Consider the following 10317-nt stretch of genomic DNA (forward strand, 5'->3'; position numbering starts at 1 on the left):
TGCATGTGATTCATATTTATATATTCATGCAATTTTAAAATTAATCATCGGGATTTATAATCACATGGTTTACAAGTTTAAAAATTGCACTTTTTTGTCAAATTNTATATTAGACTGGTCCAAAGAAAACTTTTTTTTAAAATTTGCGGTTCTTAACCCTAAATACTTGTACACATGACTAAAAAAGCCCCCATGCAAAATTTCAGCTTATTTCAAGTACATTTAGAGGTAGCTCAAAGGCTTTGAAGTTTTTACTTTGAAAACTTAAAAAAATAATTTCCAAATTATCACTACTTATTATTTATTTACTTATCTTCATAAACAATGGTCATATATTATGATAAATATAATTATTATATAGTTAACATTTTGCTTCTTGTTTTGGCAAATTACTTTATTTGGGTTTGGCAACACCACATTGTTTGTTCACATCTGTGACCTGGTGAGATTTTATTGAAACAATGTCAACAAACAAAATTAGATTTAGAAAAGACTCTGAAATTTGGTTACTTGGTTTTCCCATAACTGAAATAAAAGGATGTAAACTACCTTCCATTAATGCAGTACTAAGTAACTTCTTCTTTCACCATGAGAGAAAAACAATACATGAAAGTGCAAGTCACACTGTTGATAGTGTGTTGACCTTCTGGAATAAGGCTAGAATTCTTACAATCGAAAAGCAGAATGCAGTAAGAAAGTTAGAAAAATTAGTTGAGCGGTACCAAAAATTTGAAAAAGAACAGAAATCGGCGTACGAATATTCAAGAAGACAGTGAACAGAAGTTTATCAAAGAATGCAAGATGTTGTGGGATATCGCTCATGTCGGTGCTTTACAGATGATAAAAATTGAAGAGGATAAGAAGTTTTTGCTTAAACAGCGAGAAGGATTTGAAGGCTGCATGTTGTCAGTCGACAGAAAACTTGAGAAGAAAGAGAGAAACGCTCATCTAAAAGGAGGCGATATGAGACACTACTATCTAATAGTGTGGACATGAATAAAAACAAAACTGTATGTTATCCTTCATCAAGTGCTGAAATTAAAGAAGACTGTGGTTCAACTAGCTCATCCTCAGAAAGTGATACTGATGATGATGCTTTTCAATATCCTAGTACTTCAGAAAAGACAGCAAAGGGGGGAAAAAGCAAGCTTCTTTCACCTAATTTAATGTCTGCATTGGATCGAACAAAAACCTCGGATCGCAGTGCTACATTTTTAATTGCAGCAACAGCCCAAACAGTTGGAATAAATGTAAGTGAAAATACTGTTTCACGAAGTACACTTCGCAGACACAGAACAAAATTTCGAGCCCAGTTAGCGAAGGATTTGAAGCATAACTTCAAACCTGATGGTCCGCTAGTCGTCCACTGGGATGGGAAACTCACGGCTAGTATTTCTGGAGAAATGGAGGAAGTTGACCGCCTTCCTATTCTTGTCACAGGAAATGATGTGGAGAAATTACTTGGTGTGCCAAAACTGCCAGTTGGTACAGGCAAGGCAATTGCAAAAGCAGTATTTGATACACTTAAGCAGTATTTGATACACATAGATAAAATTCAAGGCATGTGCTTTGACACTACATCTTGTAACACTGGTATTCACACAGTAGCATGTACATTTTTGGAACAGAAGATTGGAAAACAGCTCCTCAGTTTGGTTTGCAGGCATCATATTTATGAAATCATTATTGGTGATGTGTTTTCTGCAATATTTGGACATTCTAGTGCACCTTGTGTTCTCATGTTTAAGAGATTCCAAAGTCACTGGAATTTTATAGACAAATCTTCTTTCAAATGCCCAGAAGAAACAATAGTACCTTCAGAAAATTGAAAAGTATTAAAAGAAGAAGCTATTAAATTTGCGAAACATAATCTTACGTTTGAAACAAAATCATTGGCAAGAAATGACTACAGAGAGTTTTTAGAACTGACTTTGATTTATCTTGGACAGGTGCCTCCACGTGGAGTACATTTTGCAGCACCAGGAGCATTCCATCATGCACGGTGGATGGCCAAGGTTATTTACTGTTTGAAAATATACATGTTTCGTGAACAGTTCAAGCTCACACCAAAAGAAGCTAAAGGGTTGAAACGATTTAATGATTTTAGCACACACTTGAACATGAAAGCCAGGTTTCGCTGCTCTAACGCAGCTGATGCACCTTTCATAGACTTAGAATTTTTGAAACATTTAAATTTGGTTAAAAATGAATGCAAAGAAATCTCAAAAGCTGCAAGCAATGGGTTGAAGAGGCATCTGTGGTACTTAAACAGTGACTTAGTCATGCTCAGCCTATTCAGCTGTCATGTAAGCACAGAAGATAAGGTTTTAATGGTTGATAAGTTGTTTAAAATAGATAAACATAAAGAAGATGTAACCAATGCTTCTAAACGATTAAAGGAAAAAGAAATCGGAAATGTTAATGAAAAATGATTGCATGATTTTGTTAATGAAAAATCTTGGATGAAATTTAAGTCATTGAATATGCAAGTCGATTTCTTACATTCGTCCCCATCGGAATGGAAGAAATTTGATTCTTACCATGATGGTGAAAAGAAAGTGAAATGTTTAAAGACAGTAAATGATTGTGCCGAAAGGGGCGTAGACATTACGTCATTACAGACTGCAATGAACTGATAACTAAAGATGAAGAACAAAAACAATTCTTACTTCAAGTTGTGGAATCCCACAGAAAGAAATTTAAGGACACTAAAAAAAACACACTTGTTCAAAATGTATGATTTTTTATTAGGATTTTCTTCATATATGCTCACTAATAGATATTGTGTTGGCTCGCTCCCTTGTATTTTATGATATAAATGAGAAATATGTATATATGAGTGTACAATTCATGGTTTTTGATGGGAAAATACAAATAAAGGCATAGTGTCAATGTTTTTTTTTTTTTGTCATTTATTTATTTGAAATGCAAAATCCCAAACTTCAAAGGCTTTGAGCTACCTCTAAATGTACTTCAAATGAGTTGAAATTTTTCATGGGGGCTTCTTTTGTCATGTGTACAAGTATTCAGGGTTAAGACCTGCAAATTTTAAAAAAAAGTTTTTTTTGGACCAGTCTAATATATATATATATATATAATTANTGTATATATATATATATATATATGTATATATATATATATATTCATTCATTCTTGAATTTCCTCTTTTTTACTTTCCAACTACTCTCATCCCTGATTCATTATAAGCTTAGATCACATGTCAGTTATGAGCTCAATCAATCAACTACAAATAATGAAACCTGTAATCACTACTTTTATATCTTTTATAGTTTTTATCATAATGTGCTATTTAAAAAAAGGAAGCAAAAAAATATGCTAACTTGCAGCAATTTCTGGTAATTATTTTAAACTTCGGTTTGATAACGAAAAAAAGGTTCAATTGCAATTAATTTTTCGAATCTGATTGGTTTAAGTATTATGCATGCTCCTCGACAGACTCAATGATGTCCTTGTGGTTGCGAGTCTTAGATTTCAGCCAGCCATGAATTAAGTATAGCTAATTTAACAATTCGCACATAACATATCCATGCACGCTAATGATCATAAGAGTTTTAAACATTTAGCAAAATCACAAATATTTTATAATTTCATTGCAGTTCTTGAACTAAATATTCACTGTCAAAAAAGTCATAAAAATTAAATGTTTAAAGAAAATTGCAAAAAGTTAGAATAATGAATTTGCTCTTGTAAAAATGAATAGGTATTTTTTTTATGATTTTCATGTTTAAATAAGATAATTAATTATTTTGAACTAATTTTTTACAAATTTTCTCTATCACTTTTGAACTTTTTTTTTTATTTTGACCAAAATTATTAATTAAATCCTCCCAAAAGTTTTCTCCTAAAATTAGTTTGTAATGACTACTTGTTGTTTTTGCATATAATAACATTTTTTTGGAATTTTTATGATGCTACTATATGACGCTAAAGCATGCATTTAGAAACTGTTAAGCTTATGTGTCTTTTTATTTTTGTTCTTCTTTTACTTGTAAAATTTAACCAATCATCTAAAATAGTATAAATTTCAACCTAATCAATAGTTATCTTAACCAAAAAATTGTTCTAATAAAATTCTTCTGAATACATGACAATAACTTTTCATCCAATAGTACTATTTTCAGTGAAGAGCGCAGCTAAGATTGGGTTATGGGGGTTAAAACCCTTCTCAGAAGTAGTCCTCAAGTAATAAATCAGCTGCCAATCAATTTTAAAAGAAATTTGATTCGTAATAAACTATCCCTATTGTTATAAGAAAATAACAACGATGCAAAAATAAATGCATTCCAAATAAACGCAAAAATTGTCTTCATTAATCTTTCGGTATTAAAAATAAAGTCATATTGATGTGCTTTTTGCTTCAATGTTGATGTATTAAGTGGCTGTCGTGTCACCAATTTGAAACTGTATGACATAGCAATGTTTGAAAAATAATAAAATTTTTCCAGTTATCTAAAAACGACAAATTTTAGTAAGAAAAAATTAAAACAATCCTAAAATCAAACAAAAACAACAAGTTTGATTTTGTATAATTCAAAATGAAGATAAATAATTGAAATTTTGATTAAAAAATGCTTAATATCCTCTAAATGAAACTCAATAAACTTTTTTGGCAAATTGGTAAATACAGTCTCCTCGTAACCTTCTCTGTTTCTTATTAATTTATAAATATTCAATAATTTTAGTTAAAAATAGTTTATTGTTTAAAAATTTTCCTTTTAAATTGTTGTATATTGAAAATATATATTGCATATTGGGTTGTGCTATAATTTTAAAATCCCACCCAGAAAGGTATTTTGACTTCGCCTGAAACGTTTATCATTACCTTTATAGTCGTTGATTTCTTTTTAACTATTTAAGTTTAAACTATTTATTCATCGAATTAATAGAAAATGAGACTTAGTCAAATTAAACTTATCTTGAGCAGGTTTCTAGTTATTTTCTTTTATTAAATACTTGACCAGACAACATACACACATGCGTGTAAAAAAAGAACTTAACTCAACTAACTTTTCTAATCTCTAACACAATCAAATCAACATTTATTCATCTTAATAGAAAATGAGACTTAGTCAAATTAAACTTACCTTGAGCAGGTTTCTAGTTATTTTCTTTTATTGAATACTTGACAAGACAACAAACGCATGCATGTAAAAAAAAAATTAGCTAATTTTTCTAATCTCTAACACAATCAAATATTGAAAATAGATCTGAATCTTTAACACTATCTACATAACTTCCATTATTAATACGATAATTGCAGAAGGGCCACTGACTATTCTTTCTTACAATATTTTTTATGTAATTACTGTACCTGCATGTATGAACTTTTATCATTTCTTTTTACAGTTCTGGAATTTGTAATGGTGTTGCAATTTGGACAGATTATAGTTATGGGTCTTTAGAAATTTCTAGTGGTCCAGTTGAATTTCCAAAAAAAGACACCCCTATTCAGTGGTACACAAACTGTCAACAAGGGGTATATTTCATGCATCCTCCAGTACCTGTGAATCCAGGAAAGCAAATTCTGAAATACTGTATGAGCTTTAAAGTGACTGAGTCATCATTTAAATTTTCTGTGATAGAGAAAAATTAATTATCTTAAAATAGTTAAAGTTTATTTTAAATAATTCCTTTTCACATTTATCATTGTTTAAATCATTCAATTTACTGCATCTGTAACTTTGGTGGGAAAAGAATTATTTTTAAAATTTTTTCTTTTTTAAATTTTTGATATGTATGCTATGATGAATAGGCCAACATATGTAGGTAATATTCAAAGTTTTAAAACTAAAATCTTGTGAATATTTATTACAATTTTTTAGCAAACTTATATGTATGCTGGAATATGTTTCAAAATCTCTGTTTGTTATTAATTTTTTAATAAAATATACAAAATATGTTTTTATTTTGTTTAGTCGAAAGTGATGAAAAAAATTTAATTAAATGGAGTTATGGAATAGTACCAACTTGAAGGTTTTGAAATCCCGTCCCAACTTTCGAAAATGGTGCCATTTGTGACAAGTGAAAAGTTTCTAGAGCCAGTTATGATAAGAAAGTTATTTTTCAATGATAAAATTTGTGCCTTTTCCGTTCATCATCCACTGTGATGTATAATTCCCAGTCAGGAATTTCAACCTCGAAGGGAAATTTTAACAAACACTTCTGTATATTTCGTGAATTAAATAATGGTTCATTTAATGCAGGAAAAATAGCAGCGAATTCCATAGCCCCTCCCACCGTGAGCTAATCTACATTACATCATATATGAGCTAATGTATATTGGTAAGGACATTCGATCACGTTTAAGGAACATTCAAACAGTTTGAAGAAGAAAAAAAACGCTCATGGGAGTTCGGAAATGTAAACAAAAAGCTGATTGTCAAATTCGTGTGTGCTAATTTTTCCCATCCTGTGTAAATGGTCCCTTACACTTTTATGAATGAAGAAAATTAAAATTAGATGTAGTCATAAAACTATGTTACGACTGCTTGAAGATTTTGAAATCTAACTACAGCTTTCAAAATTGATGTCATTTGTGTCGAATCAAAATTACGACTGCTTCCGTAAATAGTTATGATGATTTATTTTATTACATTCCTCATCAAAAGTCTATGCAGACTCCTGTTTTTCCAGAAATTTTTTTAAACAGAAAGCATTTTATCGATTTAAAGCTTTGTTTATTGTAATGGTCTTTTTCTCTGAATAAAATAATAGGAAATAAATAATGTTAATAGTAGGAAATAATATAAAGACCAGCATGCAAATTTATTTCCTACTTTGTTAATAGTTGGAAATAAATTTGCATGCTGGTCTTTATATTTTGACAAATTTATTGGATAAATCTACTTAGGTAGTAACAAAAACAAACGGCTAATGAACATACTTGGCTTTAAGATGTGCCAGATTGACGACATCAAATGGCTATATTTCGGATGTATTTGACGGTCTATTGGTAAAGACTTAAGTTGACTGTTTACTTCCAAGGTGTTCTTATTCAATCATTTTTGTGTATTAATTAAATTAAAATATGAATCAATATTAATTAACTTTTACCTATATAACTGTGTGGTGAACCTACAAATGTAAAAAAAGACTTAAGAAATGTGATTAAAGCTTCAAAATGTGTGTTCAAGAGTTTATTTTGAAAGAAGATGGCTATTCTCGGTGAAAAATGGTTCAGTGGCTGTAGAAATCAGCCGATGACTATGAATTGGATTATTGAAAGAAAGGCACAAACTGTTAAAAAGCAATTAATATAAAACAAACTAGTTATTTAAAAATAATCAATTCTCATGAAGACAACTTCATTGTAACAACAATGAAAGACCTTTCAGCGCTCTGGAAGTAGTTAGAACTGTTGGAGTTTCAACTGTCAGATGAAACGGTGAGTCAGCACTTAGAAACTTATGATCTTCAGAGTAGGATGTTGATAAAGAAACCACAAACATTTTTTTAAAAAAATCTGGGCAAACTGTAAGTACTGGACCGAACACAAACACACAATGGAAGAGAATTCTCTAAACTGACGAATCCTAACAATATTTCATTTCCCTTCACCAGACTTGAATGCGCGGTCCTTTCAAAGCACTTTCGTCCTGATTTTGTAGTGCCTGCAATTGAAGAATGGAGAAAGCAGTGTCACCCAATTGAGATGTATTGAAGGCGCTCGCAAGTAAATTAGTTTGAAACAAGGGAATAATGGACAAAAAAGTGTGTCACAATTTAATTCATAATTGCATGCTGTCTCATCAAGAACTCGGATTATGGGACGAAGTCTTGTTTGAAAACAAGATAATAATCCAAATCATACTTACAAGTTAAGTAGTAAATATCTGGAAAGCAAAGAAAATGCTCACGCCATCACAAAAACGGAGTGGTCACCACTAACTCTTGATTTGTCACCATTCGAAGTTCTGTGTGGCGAACTACTGCCAATAAACACGAATGACCTATGAAGAAACTGCTGGAGTCACATAGAATGTCAAACTTAGAATAAATTGATCAAATGAATGCCTCTCACATAGGAAACTGTAATCAGTAACTAAGGTCGTCACTTCGACGAAACTAAACTCTGATCCCGCGCTAAGGACCTCAAATTATTAGGCACTAAATTAAGCCAAATTTCAAAATTCTTAACCAAAGGCAGAGTTTTAATTTTTTTATGATTGATTTTTTTTTCAAACAGAAACATTCATAGATAATAATAAATTTATAGTTAATACAAATTTACTATAATTAAATTATGTTATAAAATGTAATTAAAATCAAGTGTCATTTTGCGATTGGGTAGGAGTAAAGGAGCAATGAATGGGAGAGACTGAAAAGTGTAGATGTTTTATTGTCTTTGAGTAAAAGAAATAGGAATTATTTGGGGTTAATTTTTGATAACTTCTTAGGCATAAATTCTTAATTTTTGATAACCTAAGGCAACGGTATGCTATTGTAACGCGAAAACATATTTTATGCAAAAATATTTGGATGATAATAATCGTCTTGCTACCACATAATCTGTATGTTATGATAGTCATTCTCGTTGTAAAAATAAGTTCGACTTTTTCTTGATACAGTGCAGAACCCGTTATCCGGAACAAAATTCGAGAATTTTCCCGCCATTTTTAAAAAAAAAATTTTTTTTTCCTCATAAGATTTTAGGATTTTTCTTCTTTTTTGAAAGATGTTTACCTTACCATCATTTCGGAAATAATCATTAGTGTATTACTTCATTGTTTTTTCTTTTTAAGATTATTTCCAACTATTTTTGTTTGTTTTTTTAGTTGAGTTTAACAATAAAAAAACGTCTTTTTGCATCAATTCAGAAACCGGAAAAATCAGTTATCCGGAATAGCGATGGTCCCGATAGTTCCGGATAATCGGTTCCCTACTGTATTAGATTTCAAACTTTATACAATTAACACATTATTTCCTTTGAAAAACACAGTTTAGAAAAATTTTCTTGGCCAAAATATTAAATTAGTTACCATTTTAAACTAATAAAAATATTTTACTAGTTGTCATAAAAGACGCTATAAATACTTCATTTTAAAATTTTTAGTTTTAACCTTTATTATTAAACTTTTATTTTTATAAATATTTTACTATAAAAAAGTTTAATGCATATATCGACACTTTTTTTAGTTACATATTGTTCGATAACAATAATTTGTAAAGCTGGGTCAAATTTAGAATCCTGATTTTAAAATATGCTGTTAATGGTAATTTGTTTATACTTAATCATTAGGAAACAACAACCTTAAACGCTAATTGCTGTAACAAAATAGTAATTTAGGTTCATAATAATATTAGAAATTTAACAACTGCTTATAGATGTTTACATTTAAAAGAATGCAATTAAAAAAAATCGTAAATACAGTCAATCCTCGATATCTCGAACTTGAAGGGAGAGGAGAAGCTGCTCTGGGAAAAAATTCATCAACGTCAGAGTTCATCCTCTAGAAAGGACCGCTCTCTTCCTATTCAACTGAAGCAATCTGAAATTATCACGCCGCCTTCAATGGGACTTAGGGGAAATTCATTATTACCATTGCAGTACTCAAGTTGTGCTTTCATGACTGGAAAAATATTCACTATCAACTAAATGTTTTATAACTTAAATTATTTCGTAATGGTAACTTCCATAAATAATTAGGGTGAATAACATTCAAAATAAATTACACTTTTTTATAGTAAGAACATTCCATCAAGTAAAAAAGTCTGTATTACTACAGCGGTTCCCAAATTTTTTCGAATGAAACCCTAAATGATCTGACTTCTTTCAACGGAACCCCGATTTCGTAACTGTAATAATTTAATGCATGTTACAATTTAAAGTGCCTTATGTAAAAATTTAATGCATTGATATCCACAAACTAATTGTCAGAGGCAAAAAATAGTTTAATAATTATTTAACTGCTCAAAATCAACATTTCAGCATATTTTTCGCTCACATAATTCCTCGATATTAACTTTTGTTTAGAATTCTATAAATAACACTTATATAATTCAATTAATTATTAAAAAGAAGTTTTTTCTTGTGTCATAAGGGTTAATAGGTTCAATCATTTAATTTTTTTCATGGCTTTTTCAGAAATCTAGATTTTGATACTTTATTAATCCTTCAGACTCGGGGAAACTTTAACCTTATTCTTAAGAAGCCTTATTCTTTCGAATAAGGTTTCTCAGTTTAAGAAACTTTAAGTTGTTACTTTTATATATGTAATGTAAAGGAAATAAATGATGAAAAGTCATTAAGAGTGGTGAAATACGATTCCTCTAAATTTTTCTCATCAATCCCACAAT

At 30.1% G+C, this 10317-nt stretch overlaps 1 protein-coding gene across 1 annotated transcript in view; it reads left to right on the forward strand.

Moving 5' to 3' along the window:
• The window catches only part of LOC107444093 (protein arginine N-methyltransferase 7), a 29020-nt gene extending 23100 nt beyond the window's left edge, over positions 1 to 5920 (forward strand). Inside the window, exon 14 of the mRNA XM_016058174.3 lies at positions 5368 to 5920. Within this exon, the coding sequence (XP_015913660.1) occupies positions 5368 to 5614 (247 nt within the window). The 3' untranslated portion in view covers positions 5615 to 5920. The remainder of the gene's footprint in view (positions 1 to 5367) is intronic.
• The last annotated feature ends 4397 nt before the right edge of the window (positions 5921 to 10317 follow it).

Source organism: Parasteatoda tepidariorum, chromosome 6 (genome assembly GCF_043381705.1).
Source record: "Parasteatoda tepidariorum isolate YZ-2023 chromosome 6, CAS_Ptep_4.0, whole genome shotgun sequence".
NCBI classification, from domain to species: Eukaryota; Metazoa; Arthropoda; class Arachnida; order Araneae; family Theridiidae; genus Parasteatoda; species Parasteatoda tepidariorum.